Source organism: Sitophilus oryzae, unplaced genomic scaffold, assembly GCF_002938485.1.
Source record: "Sitophilus oryzae breed Bouriz unplaced genomic scaffold, Soryzae_2.0 scaffold_1193_pilon_pilon, whole genome shotgun sequence".
Lineage (NCBI taxonomy): Eukaryota > Metazoa > Arthropoda > Insecta > Coleoptera > Curculionidae > Sitophilus > Sitophilus oryzae.
In genome coordinates, this window is record NW_022145830.1 from 449438 (window position 1) to 473284 (window position 23847).

The window sequence follows — 23847 nt, forward strand, 5'->3', positions numbered from 1 at the left end:
ATGTTAGTTGGAGTTAAATCTTACGAGCTGAATTAAAATCACTTCCTGACGTTTGATTTTAACTCAATCCTGAATTTTGATTGTAATTCGGCGACAATATAATAATTATTGTCCTACTATTATGACACCACTTCCTGACGTTCGATTGTGTTCATACCGTATGATCGGGAAAAAACGGCGTTAGCGATCGCTATGAAATGAAAATCGCTGTCAAAATTCGTCTTTTCCCAGCTTTTGGACGCCGTTTTTTTCGGTATCATACGGTATTTGATACATACTTGCGTATTTTTCATGACATTGCAATATTATGGTACCATGAAGCATATCAAGCGATACCGTAATATAGTACCATATTATGATACATAGCGTTCGATTGGGCTTAAACTTGGTATATTACGTATCTTCAGTGACATTGTAATATTATGGTACCATGAAGCCTATCAAGAGGTACCATAATAGTACATAGAGGTACCATAAAACTGTCCGTTCGTTATACCGGACCTTTGAAGTTGTTCCTTGTGGTACCATCTGGATGGCACCCACGCGACCTTGAAAGGTCAAGTACCGGGATTATTTTTCAAACCAGCCTGAGAGTACCATTTTATATAGACCTCTTCACAGCGTACACATACGTAGCAATTGTCTGTGAGGATATAGGTGGTCAGTTTCGGAACTCTTTGATCTTTCTTTGTGTGGAGTTTGTGGGTGTGGTCGATCGTCCTTTTTAATGTTGGGCAGGTACATTGGTAAAAAGAATGGGTAAAACCAATCAACCAGAATTTTAAACATATATTTTGAAAAAAATTGCTTTACCTTTTTTAAATAATATGATTTATCAGTACAGAGGGTGTCCCCATTTTAGTTGTTATCTCCGTTATTAGGGAAGATGCGGTTTGCACAAACCTATCCCACTTTTGGCAAACGAAAGATGTAAACAAAATTTTCATAGCCCTTCTAATTCTTTCTACAAAAGAATATTTTTTTAAATATAATCCAACTAAAGTTTCGTTTTCTCAAATGGAACACCTTGTATATTTATAAATAATAATATGATCTGACTTATATAGTCCACCAATTTTATTTCAGCACATATTTACTTAAACTTTGAATAAAGACACTATATATCCGAAAAGTGGTTAAAAACTAAGTAACGAGTAAGTTTAACTTTATTAATACAGTGCGATTGAAAAAAAACGGCGTCCAGTTGGCTGGAAATGACGATCGATGACATTTCCATATAAATTCCATATAAAATGACAGCGATTTTCATTTCATAGCCATCGCCGTTTTTTTTTTTCGATCACACGGTACTTAGCTATATTTTCCTAAACACCAAGGATAACATAATGAACCCGCGAAGGAAAATTTACATTATCTTGTACAGGATAATATTTATGGACATCGCAACCTAACCCTGTATATGATTTCTCTTTGAGATGCAGTATTACCAAGTGAACATTTTTTTTTCTATTTAAAGTGTTCTTAAATTTTTACTTTACTTTATTAAAATGCACGATTTTCAACAACTTTCTCCTTTCTTCCTGGGGTCGAAATATACCACCCTTGAAAATATTTGCACTTATTTAAGACTCACCCTGTATAGTTCATTCTAAATAAATAAAATGTTTGACCGGCACACCGTTGCCGACTTTTACATATTTTCTTTTCATCAAATATTTTAGGAAACAAAAACGAATCTATACTAATATATAAAATCCTTAAGTGACTGACATACTGATTAATCAAGATCCTGCTCAAACCACTCAACGGAAGAAGCTCAATTTTGGCATACAAGGTTGATTCTAAGGTGTAGAGGTATCGATAATCCGAAGGAACGATTTTTCCAATTCCAGTTCGGTATAGGATGGGGACCGACCCCATGCAAATATTACTATTTTTATTTAAAAAACGGCCAAGTTTCCGAAAAACGCTATAAACACGTATATATGCCTACTTTATTTTTTACATATTTTAACGATTTTTAAAAAGTAATACAGGTTTCAAACATCTGGTCATTGATTAATCACGATCCTGTCGATCCTGCTTAAGCGCTTGACGTAAAAGCTGATTTTTGGAAAACAAATTGGACTCTCCTAGGGTGTAGAGGTTCGATAAGAAGGATTTTTCGAAATTCCAGTTCCAAGAGGATGAAACCACCCCTCAAATATTACAATATTTTTTATTTAAAAAACGGCCAAGTTTCCGAAAAAACGCTTAAACACGTATATTTTACTTTATTTTTTTACATATTTTAAGATTTTTTAAAAATGTATACAGGTTTCAAAAAATCTGGTCATTGATTAATCACGATCCTGTCGATCCTGCTTAAAGCGCTTGACGTAAAAAGCTGATTTTTGGAAAACAAATTGACTTTAGGGTGTAGAGGTTCGATAAGAAGGGATTTTTCGAAATTCGAATTCTAAGGGATATATATATTCTCTCTCTTCTTTCTCTTTATTTAAAGACCGGTGAGTTTTTCAGAAAAACTCTTAAACACGTATATTTTATTTTGTTGTTTTACATATTTTAAATTTTTTTTATAAATTTATACAGGGTGTTTCACAAAATATGACTATTGAGTAATCACGATTCTGCTTAAACTGCTTGACGTTTAAAGGTGATTTTGGTAAACGGATTGACTGTGGGGTGTAGATGTTCGATAAGGAGGGGTTTCTCGAATCGCAAATTCCAAGAGGTTGAAAACGCCCCTCAAATATTAGAATATTTGTTATTTAAAAAACGGTCAGTCTTTTGGGAAAACGCTTGGACAAGCATAATTTATTTGGTTTTTCTACATATTTTGAAATTTTCTAAAAAATCATACAGGGTGTTCCAAAAAGTTGGGTAATCTCTTAACCACGATCTGCTTAAACTGCTTGACGTCAAAAGCTTATTTTTGGCAAACGGATTTTTCGAAAGTCAAATTCCAAGCAGATGAAACTACTCCTCAAATATTACCAAGTTATATAATAATATCGCCATATTGTTTTTTCTCATGCTGTATTCTCAGTTTGTGTGTTAATGGAAATTCTTGCTTTACTTTGTCATCACCATTACAAATTATTAATTCGACGCGGTACACGCTAGTTAATTATAAATATATAAACACTTATTATTTATTACATCAACAAAACTCATCTCCTTAACAGCATATAAGGGACATAAAGGGCCATTACTACCGCTTTCCCGTTCAAAATATTCTAATAACGTTGCCATGAGTTTTTGCAATGGCTGTTAAGTTGCTTCAGTTTCCTATTTTCTTAGTTAACATAATAAAGTAGTGTATATTAAAAATGTATTTTGAGAGCATATGTTTTCTAATAATATACTTAAAATTAAAACTATTTTAAAAGCCAAACGAATAATTAATATAAGTGTATCTGACAAGAAACGAAGAATAGAAAGGAATTATTATACACCAGAAAAAGAATGGGATGCCAATTAAAGTCTGTTTGAATCTGGCAACTGTGCATTTTTAGCCGAGCTTCAAGGCCGTCGACGTGCCGTCGATGTACGTCGATCCAAAACCGAAAGTTGAAAATTTCCAATTATATTCTGATTATGATATTGTCGCGCCATCTAGTATTTTATTTGTGCAATTTTAGCTCTTTCATTTCGAGTATTTTTCTGTTGCGTAGCTAGATATTCTGTGCTCGTACTAATGGGCCACCCTGTATGTACTTAATATCATTCAAAAATGTTGATTAATTTATCAGCAATTCACTGAGACACAGACACAGATGCACATATTTTTTATCAGGATATTTCTGAGGTTCTTTTTCTTATTTGTGCATAATTATCTTGAACACGCTCTGTAATATACTGTGGCGGCACCTTGTATTTTTATTTCTTTTTTTACCATTTGCGAAAATAAAAAAAAACAATAACTATAATTTCTCTTCACGGTATATAACCACCTCATTCTTCAGCTTACCGTTTATAACATATATATTTTCACACGAAATTATGCGAAATAAACGTACCTATTTAAAATTATGTAATGTCTTTACATACACAGCGGCAATGTAATACACCACATTATTTTTTTAAGTTGTTTTCTATTTACTCTTTTGATTATAATTTAAGAGGCAATATTTTTATTATCTCTGAACAATTAGTTTAATGGACAAGCTTGAGACACGTACTTTCCAAGCGATTTTTACTATTAAACTACTAACTACTTGATGTTAAGCCATCAAGTAATAAAAAGCGATTTATTAAAAATAAACTGACGTAGCCAATGTATGTTTGACGTTGATAACGCAATTGTAAAGTAATAGTGTCGTAAAAAGGTAGTACATTATTTGCATTTGCTTTTGTAATATTTTTTTTTGTTAAATCACATAGTAGGTCCCGTGTATAATTTGGAAAATTATGTGTAGATATTATTTCGAGTTTATTTCTTTCTGTTGTATAGCCAAAATAAGTTTATTCTAGTAAATTCAGAGCCGACATTAATTCAAATTAGTTAATAGTGGAGTGCCCAGAGACTTTTAGCTCGGAATTCAATTACTGTGAATGTATTACTGTGAAATCTTCTGTATTGTGCTTTATAGATAAATTACACTAAAATGTTTACCCATTTTTTTCGTTGCTTTTAATCTTTTATTTTAGTAATTTTAGTTAATTCTTAATTACTTCCTTCTTAATATAAGTAAATTTATTGAAATAAATAAATCTAATGCATAAACTATTCCTGCTTATATTCTAATCATTGAAATTTTGATTGAAATCGAATTATACAGGGTGGCGAGTCATATACGACGCGGTTTTTGCAAGGAGAACAAAAGTTTGTATTGAAGTGAAATTTTGTGAGCTTATGTAAGTCAGTTCAAAGCATTTTCTAAAATTATGTAAAGTTTACAGGGTGTCCCCAAAAAAAGTTACACATCAAAGTTATGTTTTTTGTAATGGAACACCCTATATATTAATTAATTTTTGGATTCTAGTAAAAAAATAAAGGTTTGTGTCATTAGAAAAGTATATGACTAAAATGTATAGTTTTTGAAATACATTCACCGGCAGGAAAAATGGACACCTTAAAACTTTGATGTATTTTACAGGTTAATGTATTTTATTTTAATGGACCGATTTTGATGATTTTTAAGTAGTGTGTTGCCAAATTTTTTGACTTTTTAGTATCTTTTTCTAAATTAAAAATGAAACTCCCCATCTGTTAATAATACGAGGGAAAACAAAATGTTGATATTTTGGTGAAAGTTTGAAACACCCTGTGAAATATGTTAAAATAGCAAGAAATTTAAAAATCATTTTATCATTTAGATACATCCTTTCTCGATGGTTTGTTTTTTTTTTTGGTTCATCTCATTTAGCTTTATTTTTGTTGGAAATATTCGGTTTTAAAGAAGGCACTAACATTTTTTCGTAATTTTTACATTAAGACCATGCCTTTGCTTTTGGGCCTAGTCAACACATCTAGTAAGTTCTGGTCCCGAAAAAGGCCTTCTTGACATAAGATTTGCTTCATTTAATCTTCTTATAGTCCGTTAGTTAATATGTACGGTCCTTAAGTGCAATTCATTATCAATTTGAAAAGCTGGGACAAACGGCGGTTTCTTAGCGATAAACTTACAATAAGTCGATCGTCTAGATTAGAAGTTCTCATACGAAGGTTCTTGGACGTCTAGATTGACGTCCTCATGGACGTGGTCATAATTCAAAGACCATTTAGTATACTCTATGATTAAGTATTTTTTGAACCAGAATTTTATAGCAAATTCACTGAACTCAAATAAATAAATGATATATATTTGACTCACCCTCTATATATATATAAATATTTTTAAAATGTGAACTACCATTAAACATATATTTTGTAAAAGGTTTGGAGTGAAAATCTCAAATAAGAATCCTGATACAGAGCTTTTCCGGAATACGGAGCCATCTTGTATGTATGCATTTGTATATTGTGTGTTTATTTAAATACCAAAGTGAAAGCAACGAATTTAAATGGGTAAACTTTGTAATATATCTTATTAACAAAACAATGCAAAAAGTTTTATAAAAATTCGTTCACAGGAAATGAATTCCGAGATTTGTATCCCATAAGGGCTTAAAGCACTCCACTACAAAAGGAGGAATAATTATTTAAATGTCAAAGTGAAAGCAACGAATTTAAATGGGTAAACTTTGTAATATATCTTATTAACAAAACAATGCAAAAAGTTTTATAAAAATTCGTTCACAGGAAATTAATTCCGAGATTTGTATCCAATAAGGGCTTAAAGCACTCCACTACAAAAGGAGGAATAATTATTTGGACAATTTTTATTTAAATTGTTCTTTTAAAGGTTTTTAAACTGTGTTTACTAGAAAGTAGTAGAAAAGTTCAATATTGTTTAAAATAGATGAAGAAATTCAAGATTGATTTATTTTAGAATTAAAGATTTACAGTAGTTTACAGTTACTTCTTTCTAAATTCAATACTAATTTTTATATTAAGCTATTTCAAAGGTCACTGTGATGCCGTTTTTTTTTCGATTATCAGTATTTTACATTGTATGAATTTGTGATGACTTTTTTAATCATATAATAGTTTTTATATTAGTTATTATATTTAGAAATTAGTACTTAATTAACAATACACGAGACAATACGTGAAATTGAATATTTAATATTACAGAGGTGGTATGTTTACATCATCTTGATTACAACAAGGTTGTGTAGTTGAAACATCCATAACCTTATTATATTTATATTCTACTCTATCGTCTATGATTATTCACATGGAAACAAAATTTACGGAAATTATTAATCACCCGTTCGTTTTATTGCTGTGCAACATCAAAGAAACAATATATTTTTAGATACTCTAATCGAAAAGTAACTATAATTGGTTCAAAGGTCTAAAAATACAGGTTGAAGAAAAGAGACAGAGTGGCATACCGGGTTTTTTAAAAGTGGCTCACCCCCTATAACTTTTTTATTTTTGCGGATCAAAAAACGAAATTTGGCATTTTAGTTTGGTTTGGTATGTACATGTATATTTCAATGTACATTTCTGGGACTCCCAGAAATGTCGGTGTACATTTTTTTGTCGTATCCTGATGCTACGACTGCAATCTGCAGTCATGATATAAACAAAGTACACTTTTTATCATGTTTGTAGTAAGTATTAGTGAATCTTACAGCAGTATTTGACGACAGGATATGCGTAAAACTGGACAATGAAGGGATGCAATGAACAAGGTAGATCCTTCATCTTTTCCTTTGAGCAGGTGTTTCCCTTGCAGGTGTTGTTCTTTATTCATCAACTGCAATTGGTACCAATTCCAATTGCGAGAACTTTGGCATTATTCGTATTAAATCTTCGTGTGTCTATGGGGCAGTATTTTCTAATATACTCGGAACTAATACGAACCCCGTTATCAACTCGGTGTTGCATATCCAGAAGGATCGGACGTGGCTCGATGTCCACTTCACGGAACGTGCCCGGCTCAGGCACGGTCCGGTGTACTGTGAATCATCCTTTAGACACTTTCCAGGTCGGTAGTCCATTGACCATGATATGGCCGAGGACCGCGGTTCGGATTCCGCGCAAACAAAGTAGGCCCCGTTCAGATTAGCCCTGGCAGCAAAAAGGAGACTTGAAATCTTTTTTTTAATCTGTTAACTTGAAATCTTTTTTTTAACCTAACTTCGTATTCATAGTGGTTTACGGTAATTTTATTAAATTATACGAATATTCTTGTTGATTATTGGTTTGAAAAAAATATGACAGTGTCCTCCAATAAAAATGCGAGTTACTGACTCTAATAATTCTAATTCTGAGGTGGCAAATGAGCTAGATGCTTTACTTAGACCATTATTCAGAATTCAGGAAGTCACGATGAATTAAGAGATCTAGAAGTCCATGATATTAGGAAATTAGCAGGGACAACTTGGACCTGCATAGCTGCATAGCCAACAATAGATGAAAATAGGTCCACTTACAATGTTTTTTTATAGAGGTAGGAAAATACATTTGCGTATCTCAGAGTCAGATGATTGGCCTGGTATGTCGAATTTAGGTTTCAATACCGACTAAAAACCTCCTCTTTCTCCGGCCTCTGCAGTCCTGCGGAAACCGCTGTTAGGCATTACTTCGCAGGGAGAGGATCTAGCAATAATTGCTCTTCCTTCCATTAATTGAACTAAATCTTCTCTTCCTCTAACCGTTCTTGTTGCTGGCTCGTTTTCTCTCTATAGAACGCAGATGTTGAAGCACTTTCGTTGTGAAAGTATTGGTCGCGTTCCGGGATGCCTCCGAAGAAAGCATCGCATCGATTACTGTTTCTAGTTGAATTGCCTGTTCGAGGACAATCTCTAGATGACTACGCATTAAGTTGAAACGTGGGCACACAAAGAACACGTGCTCCGCGTCTTCAGGAACTCCTCGACAGGACGGGCCCTCCGGGGAATCATCGAGCTTAAAACGATGAAGATATGCTCGGAAGCAACCATGTCCTGAAATCATCTGTGTCAAGTAGTAGTTGACCTCAACATGTTTTCGATTAAGCCAAACATTCAACTGAGGTAGAAGACAGTACGTCCACCTACCCTTTGTTGCGGCCTCCTACTGTACCTGCCATCGGCGTATGCTATGCTGCCGCTCTTCTCTTCTGAGTGCATCAGGGCTCAGTGCGGACGATCCTCTTCGTTGATAAAGGACTTGCCTTTCTTCGGCTAGAATTCCAATAGGAAGCATTCCAGCGATAACGCACACCGCATCCTCAGACACCGTGCGGAAGACACTAGCTACTCTCAGGGCACTCAGTCTATATATTGATGCGACTCTTCTCGGTGTTCCTTGTATTCTGAGGGCGTCAGCCCAAACAAAAATTCCATAAGTCAGTACCGATGTGACTACTGACGACAGCAGTGACCTCCTAATTTGTTTCGGGCCTCCACCATTCGGCACCAGCCGTGATAGGCTAACTCTAACTACTGACGCTTTGGTACATACACGTTCCACTTGCTGCTTAAAATTTAGTCTGGCATTAAGCATCACTCCCAAATATCGAATGAACGGCTGTGATGTGATCTTCTGCTCTCCGACTGCCAGTCTGATGGTTTCAACCTTCTTTCTACTAGCGATGAGCACTGCCTCGGTCTTATGTTTGGCCAGCTGCAGCCTTCATGCCCACTTACAAGGTGATTAAATATGTACGGGAGGCTACTTTATAATTGGAATTGATCGAATCGAGGGTTGAATAAACCGGAATATGAGGATTTAGATTAATTCATCCTTGATAACGGTCAGTGATACAGAACATGGACAATCATAAGTTGCAACAAAGACACCTTAGACAACTGTTAAGAATCAAATGATTTCACCATGTCTCAAACGTATCGGTCCTTGAAAAGGCTAGCTGCGAGACCGCTGAAGTCATGATTACTAAATTCTGCAAGAAAACCGCCTACCAAAATCTCTTCTTTACGGCGAGCTTGTAGACGGTAAGAGGAAACCGGGAGGTCAACTCAAAAGTTACAAGGATATTTTCAATGAAAACTTAAAGGGTAAGCATGGAGAATCAGTGGGAGGAAGCAGCGCATAATAGAGAAGCGCACAATGAAGAAGAATTGTAAACTCAGTTAACAACGACAATTAAAATGTAAAGAGGCAACAAAGTAATGAGATTTTTGAATGTCCGGAGTGCGGAAGAGAGATAACATCACGTATCGGGCTTTTCAGTTACAGAAAAGCTCATGAAAGAAGACGCCCTGCATAACCATCTTCTGATGCGTGTCGAATGCTCGTCAGCGAGTAATGGCAGTAAGTAAGGTCAGTAATGACAATGTCAAGATAACATTTTTCTTTAAAAAAATGGAATTTCAATATTTTATTCACTCACTGGCCTATTAAAATCAAGGTCAAACGCTTATACAAGGAATATTAATAAAATTAGCCTAACAAATAAAGTACTGAACCTGCCTTTTAGCTATAATAAGAATCAATCAATGGCCAATCAAGCATCGAGCTCATTCACCTGTGCTCAAATGAATGATCGGGAGTCACTTTGACCTCTCCGTGCCAATTTTAGTTTCGTGATTCAACGTCGGCATCTAATAAGAGTTTTGAAACGACTGTTGTTACCTTGGTCGTGATGCCGGTACTTTGTAACGGTGCATTATCGTACTCAAGCATTTGGAACGAGTTTTTTTATAATAAATGGTTGCGAATGTTTTTTTTTCTGTCTTTAATAGACATAAGTTGATTTTGGTATCTTTTTTAAAGCTGATGTGTTTGAGAAGTAATATAAAAATGTTTATACACTCAGATGCAAAAAAAACGCAACGGAAAAATTTTCGGTCTAAAAATAAGAAAATGTTATATTTTTTATTTTTAGACCTAGTTCCTTGATTTTTTTTAGCAAACTGTATATAAATATATCAACTTTAATTCGTAAACTCAGTTTATTATAAAATAGTATTTGGTTTATTGTACAGGGTTAATCGAAGAGTTGTTTTTTAACCTATCTTTAATAAACCCTGTGCAATAATTTCGTGGGCAAATTTTCCTAAAACATTTTTTTTTCGGTCAGAACCATGTCTTCTGAATACTTTGTTTTTAGACTCATGTCAACACATGCCCTGGTTAATTTTTAAGAGCAAAATGAACTTGCCACAAACATTTTGCAATTATCGATACTTTTTGATGTTATTCTTCATAATGCTTTGGTAATTATTGTTGTGTATGATTGAATAAATGTGTCGGTATATCGACGGCTGCTGCGAATACCATGGACGGCTCATCGAACAAACATTTCCATTAAAAAGGAACTAAAACTTGAGACACGTCTGGTTACCAGATTAAATCAGTCAATCCTCCGATATTTTGGCCATATTGCCAGGAGTGGCACCTCAATTAAGAGACTGATGGTGGAGAGGAAGGAAGAGGGAAGACGATCACGTGGAAGGTCACCTAAGAGTTGGGTAAACCAAGTCAAAACCCTAGTGGGTCATAACCTCCCTGAAGTTTCACATATGGCGCAGTGTCGAACAACTTGGACCGAGGAAGTGAGGGGAATTAACACTTGATGTCACCATACTCTCACGTAGAGTGAAGGACTGAAGAGAAAGACTCACGAAATTCTTGCACTGGGTTTTTTAAAATTAAGACATACAAAATCAATTAACCCTGTATAAAACCTATTAGCCTATCATCGTTTCTATTGAAAACACTGGAGAGGCTGATAGATCTACACATTAAGGACATTACAGATATTTAGAAACAATGTGCTGGGGGCGCAACGCGCATACCTTAAAGGTAACTTCAGGTCGTAGGTACGATTGAAAAATCCCTCAGGGATAAGGAATAATAACATTAGCGGCTTTCTTAGACATAGAGGGTGCTTTCACTAATGTAAAGACAGTGGCGATCAAAAAATCCATGGAGGAACTAACGATAGAGTAGTTAACAATCGACTGGGTGAAATGCTAGAGAACAGGATTATTATTATCGGAGATGGGAAACAGCTCAACCAAAGAGCTCGCAACCAGAGGCACGCTACAAGAAGGGGTATTATCACCTCTCTGACTGATGAAGATACGGTAATAAACCCGATACTTACCTCTCTGACAATGAAGATACTGATAGATACTGATCGTTGGCTGAGACTTGCAGACGATCAGTGACATCATGGAATCTACTCTGAAGAAGCTAACGGAATGGGCGAAAAGGAATGGTTTGGGCATCAATCCAGACAAAACCGAACCGAGTTAATCAAGTTTGCGCTACCAAAGCTGAAAGGGAAGACTTGTACTTGCTAAGAAAACAAAATATTTAGGAATCATTCTGGACTCGAATTTTTTTAATTTATGAGTCGATATTTTGATTTTTAAATGTATTTCGTTTCGCAGTATTTTTTTAATTTCGCCTTTACATTGTTTTGGTTAACAAAAGTTCACGGTTAACCTTCGATTATTTGTTGTTAAATATTATAAAACTCTTGTGTAATGTTTAAATTGGCAGAGAAATTAAAAACCTTGGAATAATATAATTTCTATTCTGAATGAATAGTTTTCGTTTAAAACATATTACATTTCTTATGGCAGACATTTGTTATCAACATACAGGGTCCGGCACTAGTGCGTCGGGTTTCCATACAGAATTTCCAAGTTATTTGTTATAGAAGCTACGGTGCACTATCGCCTGACCCTGTATGCCAATAACAACTATTTGCCAAGTACACGAGCCGTCAGAGTCCGCCTTTATACGAGGTATAGGGTTTGTACTTTAAAATAGTATTTGGCAACTTCCAGAATTCTAAAAAATATATTTCCTTTGTAAAATGCCACTGCGTAGACTCCTAATGGAAACCAACTGGTCAGCTAACTTTTTACTCGTAAAGAAGGTTCCGTTTGACGTTATTTTTGTAGATTGTCAAACTAAACCCAGGAAGAGGTAGGAATCAAAAATGCCAAGAATGTAACACAGTTTACTTACCTGGGAAGTATTATAACAGCAAACGATGGCGCAGACGCGGATACTGTCAGGAGGATCAGGAAGGCGCAGCGAGCTTTTGGCCAACTAAAATCAGTTTGGACCTCTCGTCAACTCTCCATACAAACAAAATTAATAATATTTAATTCCAACGTCATACCAGTTTTACTATATGGCTGCGAGACATGGAGAGTGACAAAAATATCTATCAACCGCCCACAGGTGTCATCTCAATCACTGCTTGCGAAAAATACTTAAAATCTTTTGGCCAGACACTATACGTAATACCGACCTGCTTTATCTTACAAACTAACAAGAAAATGGGGTTGGATATGCGAGATCAGCGTGGGAGTGGACTCTCCAAGGAAAAAGAAAGCAACGACGACCTGCTCGAACATGGAGACGTTCCATACTGGATGAGCTTTAACAAGTAGGGTCAACATGGAAGGAAGTAAAAACAACTGCCAAAAATAGAACCCGATGGAGAGCTTTCACTGAAGCCCTTTGCTTCGCGTAAGAGATATAGGATCCCTATATACAAACTAAACCCAGGTATCCACACTCTGGACAGTAACAATAACAGCTATTGTGACTTATTTGAAAAAAATATATCTACACCATTAAATATGTATGTTATTAATATAAAAGTATAATAATAAACTAAAATATAAATTTAGAAAGTGACACCTTGCGACGGCTCTCATTTAGATTATAGTATTAATTAATACTGAAATAATTAATATTTTATCTTCTTAATTAATAACGTACGTGTTTTTTTAGTAAACATTGTCAAATTATGTTCTTCAAATAACATTGCAATGTTATTTACAAAAAATAATTTGACATTACCTAACTAAATGTATTCATATCTTTTTTACTTGTTTTTAAATTCGTTTATTTTATTTTAGAAACAATAGTATTACTGTGCGTGAAGTGAATAGTGCCGAACAAAAAAATATGGAAAACTATGCATGTATCCATGTTTTTGACAGCTCCTATGGTATGGGCATGTAGAAAAAATGAAGAAGTGAGGACCTTATGGACTGCAACCTAAGAAAGTGCTGAAATGGATACGATCAGAAAGGAGAAAAAAGGAAAGGCCAAAAGTAACATGGATTGGAGGAGTACATAAAGCTATGTCGGAAAGGAATCTTCATCCAGGGGATTGAGAAGATAGGAAAGGCTGGCAACTGGGTACCGGAAGGCGTAGGACGCTATGAACCCGGATTATATAAATCTTTTGATATTTTGAAATGATGATTTACTTATGTATGTAGTCGTTTTCTTAATAAACTTAAAAACCTCTAATTTAGTGTATTTTTCTGAAATTCGATTTTTCTCTAATTCCCTCTTTAATTTTCAGTTCTGATCTTTTGGCATTTTCGCTTAAAAAAGTGGTATTTTAAATTTTAATCTAGAGTGCCACGTCCATAAATGTAACGACAATTTGACTGGAAATTAGTGATGTTGATTTTCGTTATTTTTTATTACTCGTTACTAATCGTTACTCGACTACTAAGTAATCATTTCAAATATTCTTTACTTTGATTACTAAGATTACTTTGTACTTATTTTGGTACTGCTGTTAAAGAACCTGTGTCTAATTTCACCTGCTTAAGGGATATATTTTCAAAATAGATTTTTAGCACTCGTTTTTTATTTAATAGACCTCTGTGTGTAAATTTAATACCTCTAGAACAGTTACATTTTTTGTATAAATATTCAAAAATTCACTAGTACAAAATTTCACTCCCAATTTCACTCTTTTAGAGGATGAATTTCCAAAAATCGTTTCTTAGTACTTAGTACAAATTTACGTAAATATAAAATGACAGCGATCTTAATTTCATAGCCATCGGTGACGCCGTTTTTTCATACGGTACTATGGTAGTTATAGTTGTCAAAGTAATCATATGATTATAAATTCGTTTAGGTTAGGTTAGGTTAGGCTCGTTTCTTCGGGTATCGATAAGTAAGGAGTACCCGGGTAACGAATAGTTACTCTTTCAACACCTCTACTGGAAATACCAAATATGTGGTACCAAATTATTCGAAAAAATTATTTTTCCAAATATGCTAATGAACCATCCTCGTTCCATTTGAATAAAAAGTGTTATGATTAAAAATACCATTTGGACATCTTTAACCGGCCAGGAAAAGACACGAGCACACACAGTACGGTCAAATCGTTTTCGAAAACTTCTTGATAAAAAATTAATGGTTTTTAACACAGCTCACTCTAGATTGAAATTTAAATGCTAGTTTGTATTTGTCAGAATGATATTTTCTGTCAAATAAATTTAAAAATACCGAGGTACCATTTAAAAATCAAAAGAGTTGTATTCATTTTCGGTGAAACAGGAAGTGACTGAAACTAATTGAATACGTCAGTCAATCCCAATTTATGTCATACACTAACATACGAAATTTCGTCTTTTTATCTTAAAAATTAAATAAGTTATAAGGGTGAGCTACTTTGAAAAACACTTCGTATACACGTTTTTTTTTTGTAAAAATAACAGTTATTGTTGACGGTTTTGTGTTTTGCATTATTATTTTGGAAAACCGCTTTTAACGCAGACAGACCTGTTTAAATCGTGTCTTGGTCGCATTCTTTATGTTGTTTGTCAGGTATAATCATTTAGTTTACCATATAGAATAAAACTTAAGAAATCACTTATATCATCTTATATAATTATTATTAATTAAGTAACAGTCGGTAGTTTGGAATATAGGTATAGGTAAAATTAAAAAATTCCATGTAAAAAGTTTAAGTTTTTCTATTTTTTTAGAGATTATAGAAAAGTCAAAAATCTATGTGGTCATAAAGATGGATTTTTTTATTAATTACTTTAGGTAAAACTTTTTTTCTTTTCTTTTTTAACTTTGGTGTTAATTATTCTTTTGAAATAGGTTGAAAATGATATAAAAAATGTACCTCTAGCGCTTGCTAATCTAACAACACATTTTATGTCGCCTGTCTGGCAAATATGCAGTTCTTTGTACTAGGCAATCATAGGCCATTAACAAAGAGCTATACGGAGGGTTCAGGTTTCAAGTTGTTAGTTTATTTGAAGAGGATAGGACTGAAGAATGCAACTTAGAGATCAGAAGAAGGTCGCATTGGAATAGGCTGATACCCACCTCAAAAATCTGAGTTACTCTTAGTTGATATAGCATTGCCCGTATATTTTTTCAAAAAAAAAAACAACCTAACCAACCCAAACAAACCATGACGAGTTTTCTGGACATGGAATCACCCTGTAGTATACACTATACATAGAAATACAAAATTAGCTAGTTAAATCACTAGAGACTTAAACAGAATAATCAAATCATTGTAAATCATTCTCACCATCCATCTCAATGACATAATATATGTATTATGTTTGTTCTATTGACACGTTACATTATTCATAGATATATGTACGTATATAGTTACCGAGATCAGACAAGTAATAATTAAACATATTAACTGTAATAAAAAATTGGAATGTCTATCTAACTCCCATTCCATTTTTTCTTAATTTTTATTTACCTAATTTTCTCTCTGTTTATTTTTTGATCCAGCTTTTTACTGATACTGATAGTTATGATATGAATAATAAATCTTAATTTTACGTGAGGAATCTCCCTACGAGAGATGGCACATGTTTTTTGAAACATCCTGTACATATATCCCAGAAGATCTTCTGGTAATTTCTATTCTGGTACACTGTAGAACTCTTTTTGTGTCCAGAAAGTTATTCACAACATCCGGGATTTTCCCCCAGTGTCTAAGAGAGGGCGCTCCAAAAAGTGTCCTGTATTACCGATGGAACCGCCATCCATCCTGTATAGTCATCCACCATACTAGATCTCTATCCACCCTGTATATTAACTATGTAATTAAAAAACCTAATAATAAAATGGTATGATCTTTAATTCTTTTAAAAAAATAATCAAATCTCTAATGTCTGTCGGTCTGTTAGTGTGAAAACACAAATTCCGCTGTAATCAAACTGTTGACGCCCCCGGTCTGCTTGATAAAAACAACAAATTGGAACGGGGCATTCGATATTTCGAGGAAAGCATGGGATTTCACGCCATTTTATCGGAACTATCGCGTTTCGGTACTGTTACGAGCCAACTGCAATCTGTATGTACTCACCATTGTTGTTAACATTATCTTTTTTTCATGTTGCCACCGCACGTTACGTTTTCATAGGATGAGCAAATTATTGTTATCTCTATATCTAATTATACAGGGCATTGTAACTTGTAACCATGGAGGTGAATCACCTGGCATGTGTGTTTCAGTTTCGATCTATTGATAATTCTTTAGCTTAGCATTGAGACTCTCTGGTCAGCCCAATCTTAAGTTTGTTCATATACTCTTTCCTTAATATTTCTATTCAAAGATTCTGACAAGCAATTTTTGACTTTCTTGTTTTTAATATCTGTTTATCTTTTTACAAGCTTTTAACTTGTGTAGTATGTATGTTTGGGTCAAATCTTACGAGCTGAATTATATTATGACTTCCTGTCGTTCGATTGGGCTTAAATTTGGTATAGTTGGTATCTTCTGTAACAATGCAATATTAGTCGAATAAAATCTTTAGGACTAAAAAAAATTAAAATGAAATTAAGAAAATAACCTTATTAAAACTCCCACGAAATCCAATATAGTATCATCAACACAATACAGATATGTTTTTAACTGAAAATTTACAAATTTTCCAAAAAAATCATAGGCATGTTATTGGGATCGAAATTTACCATCCCTAGAAATATTGGGCATTTATTTAAAATTCACTAAGTATTCGAGGGGAGGGGGTACAATAATAATGTCTGATGCCAACCGACAATGTGTATTTAGTTGCGGCATTGCGGTAATGTTAGTTTGAATTTACCCACTTTGCTGAGAAATGCGTATTATAATCATCATTTGCTATTGTTTTACTATATTATGAATATTTACACTTGGCAGTTACTAATATTGGTAATCTTTATTTCAGATTTAGTACACTGTACGAACGAGCCCAACGTCTCGATACCACAGCTCGCCAATTTGCTGATAGAACGATCGCAGAACACCAACTGGGTTGTTGTATATAAGGCCTTAGTTACATGTCATCACGTGATGTGTTACGGAAATGAGGTACATATAAACATATATGGTATAAACAAAAATTGTCTGTTTTAAGTACACTACTTTATAGAACATAGTCTGGCCAACGAGAGAAGGTATGACAGTGACAGTTACTGCCTGTCATATTTATCACCATGCATCTAACTTTGAAAAGAAGCGCCCTCTTGACTGCTCGAGCACTAAAATCATGTAATAATATCCACCCTTATTAATCTAATTTGTTTATTTTTAATATTACAGAAAAAAAATTAATTGTAATGAAATAGGTATATTAAAATTAAACGGAATATAGGTTAAATTGCTAATAAAAAATATTTCAAGACAAGTGACAAGATAAGCTATTGTCATTTAAAATGGTAATTTAAAATACAAATATATTTGATTAAAGTATACACACTACTAAATTACACTACTACACACTATAGTTAACAAAATAGAACAAAATAAAAATATTCACAAGTTTTTAAAGCACATTGATATTTGACAACTAAAATTCAACTAAGAGACGACCCCGTCCCTGAACAACAATTGATATTTTTACTCTAATAACTGGTGACGCCTCTGGTGACTGTTCGCAAAAAGTTTATAGCTTTTATTCCCAGTTATTGCTATTAAAGAAGCATTTCTAAAGGGATTTTTGTAGTATTAATTTAAAAAGTTAACTCTTATTGTCATTTTTCAGATATCGTTTCTTGTAATTGTCCGTTCACTCGTTAGGTAGCTTACATTATAATATAATGTTCTTAACGAGATATACGAGATGTTAGATATTAATGTACATTTGAAAATGCCTTAATTTTTTTTAAACTTAAAAGGCAATGGAAAGTTTAAATTGTTAATGTAAACTGTTAATTAAAATTGTTAAGAAATACATTTCTAATAAAAATAGATAGATAGATAGAAGTGATAATAATTACTTAACCTAAAAAATATCAAACACGCTACTGAAAGACCTAAGTCATATTGACGCATTCTAATAATTATTTTGGTAAGCTGTAAATGTTATAAAGGATTGGTTTCCTACATGCAATATGTATTATATTTGTTACTTATCAGTGAAAATTATTTTCTTATTTATCTCGATTTTTGATCGAGATCTACTGCACAACAGATTATTTTACAGTTTTTTTCTGAAATTTGCAATAATGTCAAAATTAATTGATGCTATTAGTGCAAGAAGGTGTTAACTAACAAATTTAAAGCTTTGAGAAAATGAAGGCTAAAGTTTTTTGATTTAAACTTTTTTCTGAAATAACACTTTTATAATTTCCCGTAACTTTGCCACAGAGGAAGAAATTTTGTCATCTCGTATTTACTAACATATACAGTGTTGTTCACGTTATTCGACACGGAGTATTGTAGCCAAATGTCCCAAATGATCAAGGTTGTTCATTCAATCAAAATCAAAGTTGTATTTTTTTAAATGGTAAAATAATATACACCCTGTATATTATTATATTATTATTAGAACAAAGCTAAATTTGATTAAGGTTTACCGCACTTTAATCTTATCGTTTTTAAAATATTTGCGATTTTGTGAAAATGAATTAACAATTTTAATGTCTCATTTTTCTAGGCACATTTGAGTTTCTAAAACCAAATATACTGAAGTTACTGAAGTGTACTGTACTGAAGTTTTTCTATATACTAAATATTGCGTTGCAATAATAAAACTAATACTACCTTATACAGGGTATCTAAAAAGATATTATAAATAACCAAGTACTAGCTTTAAACGCCAATAAACTTGTTTAATTTAAATGGATCACCCTGTATATTTTACGTGAATCAGATGCACAATGTAATTATCTATCAAATTTTATAACACCATTTTTAGCTGTATGTTCGGGTTTTCGTAGAAAACGCATATTACTATAATTCAAACTTTATTAATTGATATTTATTTATCAATATACCCATGGACTTTTGACGTTCTAGATTGAATGAAATATAGCTTTACTATATAAAATCAAAGTAAACTAATTGAAACACCCTGTACTGCGGCAAGAAAATGCAGCCAATTCTCGAAATTGTATCTCTTAACATCAAGCCTTCTATTGTTTGTTGTTGATTGCATTCTAAATTCTCATAAATTTAATAAAAATATACAATGAAGTTATTAAAAAAATGCACCATTTAAAATAAAACAACTTCCAAAAATAAACTATACATATTTATTATACATGTATGTTTTATGTTTCAGAGATTTACCCAGTTTTTGGCCTCCAGCAACAGCACATTTCAATTAAGTAATTTTTTAGACAAAGGTGGTTTACAAGGTAAGAAGACTTTTTAAGATAATATTAGACTATAAATAATCCATTTGTAAATTAACTTTTTGTTGGAAAGAATAGTTTTAATAATCTGTATAATATACAGGGTGATCTAAACTAATCTTTCTGTTTGTGCATAGGGATTCTAAATTCAAAAACCGGTAAGTTGTGTACGTTGTTCGTTTTTTTGTGAATTTCTTTTATTATCAATCAAATGCAAAAATAAATTAGGTTATCTAGGAAAAGAATGCTTTCTTATTATTCTCATCTAACCTTTATTTGTGTGTTTGTATGTTAAACTAATTGAACCAAACTAATTTCACCAAACCAACACCATCTTTAGCTCTAATTTTTTTCTGTAGAGTGAGACCTTCTACTATAGAGACGTTTTATAGTGTAGATGTCAAATTTATAATTAAAACCACACACTATAAAAAATTACTTTCATTAATTAAATAATTAATTATTATTTATTATTTATTTACATTCTTAAAACACATATTTTTTACAATATCATGTTATCAGAATTAATTTAATGCGTTATGCATTAACCCAGTGAAAAATTAAATTAATTAGTAATACTGTAGAAATAATTGACCTTTTGGGTACTTTTAGCAAAAAAATATAAATTGTTTCTAAAAAAAATAAAAAAAATTAATCTATAACAAAAATAAAACATATTAACTATTCAGCTTCACTGAGTACATAATATACTTTATCAGTTCTATTGTTTCCTCATCCCCAATTATTTGTGTAATATTAATTATTACACTATAATTATTATATAATAACGAATTTTGATATAAATTTCATATCAATATTATATTTTTTCTATATTTTATGTAGATAAAAATATACTACATAGTATGATCATAAGTTTTATAGCTAAGGAAGATTAAAATATTGACAGTTAAATACATATTTCGTAATTACAGTATGTATATTTTGTACTAAAAATATGTTAATTTTGTATTTACCAACTTATTGTATGTTTTATGTCTTAAATTATTATTATAATTTATTTATTTATTCTCATTATTTTAGTTTTAGTTAATAAGAAAAAAATATATACTTGTTTTTATGGCGATTTAGCTTGTTAACTTTATATTGTGCATGTTGCTATATTTTTAATTTTTAGAATAATATCTATTTCTACGTTATACGTGATTATTTTATTACCATTAATAAATTTCACTTTTATATACCCACTAATTTCTAAGAAGATAAAAGAAGTTTTAAAAAATTATAAAGTTTTTGAATTTTTTTGGAATATTTTTTTTCAAAATTTTTGAATTCTTATTATATTTTTTTCTTGTATTGCATAAAGCATGTTAGCATAAGTTAATCTAATTGACAATGAGTCGTTAGTAACTAAAAATACAAATTTTCAGTATACCAATTTTGTTCCAATCGCTTAAACAGTTAAATGTTAGGAATAGGGCACATTAATCTAATCTCTATACATATTTTTTTTCTTTTAGGTTATGAAATGTCCCCTTTTATAAGGCGCTACGCCAAATATTTAAATGAGAAAGCTTTATCGTACCGATCGGTAGCCTTCGATTTTTGTAAAGTTAAAAGAGGGTAAGTAGCATTAACGCACTTTTAACCACATACGTTTTTACTAATCAGATTGAGATTATTAGAAAAGGCTGTTACATTTTCTAAATATTGATACAAATTGACTTTATATCATCTATACATCGATAAAGAAAATAAATTTAGATTGGAATGCCCGTCAAAATTTTTGGTCGCGACCGTTGTACGCGATCTGGCGCTGCATAGCGGTTGCTAAGAACAACCTCAAACAAAAACAGAAATAATTTTCTCTTGTTATTCTGTTGTTAGTCATAGATAAAAGAAAATAATCTACTATTAAGATAGATATGAAACTTAGTAGTAAAATTTTGGGTCAAAGCGCCCCTCCGTGTTTTTAGTGGAGACTACGTTTAACCCAGCGCCTTCGTCTTTTCTGCTGTAAATGTTTTTTATGTTTATATTTGAATTCAAAGGATTTATCATAGATAAATGAAACAAGTTTAGATTGGAAAGTGCCCATAAGGACAATGTAAACACTATTTGGCGCTATTCTGGCAACGGTCGCGACCCAAAACTTTTGAAAATTTCGGAGCGGTTCGGCTTTTTCCGGAATTATATCGCCAAATATTGTTTATTCAAATTTATTATTATTTTCGTTTAATTTTATAAATAAAATACAGTGTGTTGCATACAAGAAACTTTATTTTATATAAGGACGCATGTATGAAATACCTATGAAACATTGGTTATGCCACGATCCACGATGGTTTTTGCAGTTCACAGTTCACAGCACAGCTTTTTAAGTTTTTAATGCCACTTTTTCACAATTATTACCGGTTGGAGTAAATAAAACTTGAATTAAACTCACAAGATAGCAATAATTACTTTGAAAATGGACGCTATAAACACTTTTCGGAATTTCTTTAATGAGAGCGGTTTAGATTTTGAAAGATTATTATGATTTTTGAAGATTCTGACTTTGACAAGAGAAAATTATTTCTGTTTTTGTTTGCCGTTGTTCTTAGCGACCGCTTTAGCAGCGCCAGATCGCGTATAACGGTCGCGACCCAAAATAATTTCGCGACCTAAAATTTTTACGGGCTTTCCAATCTAAACTTGTTGCATTTATCTATGGGATTTATTTTTAAAGTTACACTGACATATCAGTATATCAGAGTAACTTTAATAAAACATAAGATATATATATATATATATATATATATATATATATATATATATATATATATATATATATATATATATATATATATATATATATATATATATATATATATATATATATATATATATATATATATATATATATATATTTTACAATTTATTTTTTTATTTATTTTACAGAGTTTCATGTAAATGATCGTAACTCGACTGGCTGTCTAATGAATAAACCGAGATTTATAGATTTTAAAGCAAACGAAAAGAAATCAAACAACGAATACATACCATATATTTTTCTTTTATCTAAGATACATACCTTATCGTATTTTGGAAACACGTACATTTTTGCAGTTTTGTTAGTTTCTTTGCAAGATGCAACACAACAAGAAAACACCATTTTTACAGTTAATAAATAATAAAACTATTTCTGACTATGATATTTAAAATTTAGATAGATAAAAAATTAAAAAACAAACGAGTATTTGCAAACGCAGGCCCAAATTCAATAAAAATCAAAATTTTTCCTGCGAAAATCAGACTTTTTTCACTGAAAAGGTATTTTTTGATTTATCAGCAGTCATTGTCAAGTTGACAATATACAGGATGTTTTCGAATTAGTCTAAAAAAATTATGGTGTGATTCCTCATGTGTTCTTAAAACAATTTTTATATAACCATTGGGTCTAAAGTACTTCCTTTCTGATCTACAGGGTGTTAAAAATTAAAAAAAATCGTTTTTTTTTGCTTAACATAAATGGTACACCACTACTTTTTTAAAAAAATATATTTTTTTTCTTGACTGGCCATCCTTTTTCAACAAAATTGATCTTTTGCGTTTTTCTTGTTCATCAAACGGTTGTCGAGAAAAAAATAAATATACTTGTTAAGAGCCCGCCTTAATTCGTTTTCTAACGATTTTTTATTTTTTAGATTAATTAGGAAACACCCTGTATATGCATATCACAGGCAACCAAATAAATTAGTAACCTCTAAAAATTATTCTTCCTACCACTAGCGACATACCGTGTTTTTAGTATGTACTAAATTATTTAATCAAAATTTCACCATATAAGTTTCCAGGCAATGGTTGTTAGTTCCATATCTCTTGTCAAAGTCAGAATCTTCAAAAATTATAAAATCTTTCAAAATCTAATCTCTCATTGAAAAAATTCCGAAAAGTGTTTAAGGCGTCCATTTTCAAAGTAATTATTGCTATCTTGTGAGTTTAATTCAAGTTTTATTTACTCAATCCAATGATAATTGTGAAAAAGTGGCATTAAA

The 23847-nt window shown here is 32.1% G+C and overlaps 1 protein-coding gene across 2 annotated transcripts in view; it reads left to right on the forward strand.

The window, feature by feature from the left end:
* LOC115891744 (phosphatidylinositol-binding clathrin assembly protein LAP) overlaps window positions 1–23847 on the forward strand; it is a 63983-nt gene that overhangs the window by 22910 nt on the left and 17226 nt on the right. The window contains exons 2-5 of one of the 2 annotated variants that reach the window (XM_030912290.1): window positions 17443–17585; window positions 19780–19855; window positions 19990–20010; window positions 21331–21433. In XM_030912290.1, coding sequence (XP_030768150.1) covers window positions 17443–17585; window positions 19780–19855; window positions 19990–20010; window positions 21331–21433 — 343 coding nt within the window. The remainder of the gene's footprint in view (window positions 1–17442; window positions 17586–19779; window positions 19856–19989; window positions 20011–21330; window positions 21434–23847) is intronic. The other variant, XM_030912291.1, reaches the window with a different exon arrangement.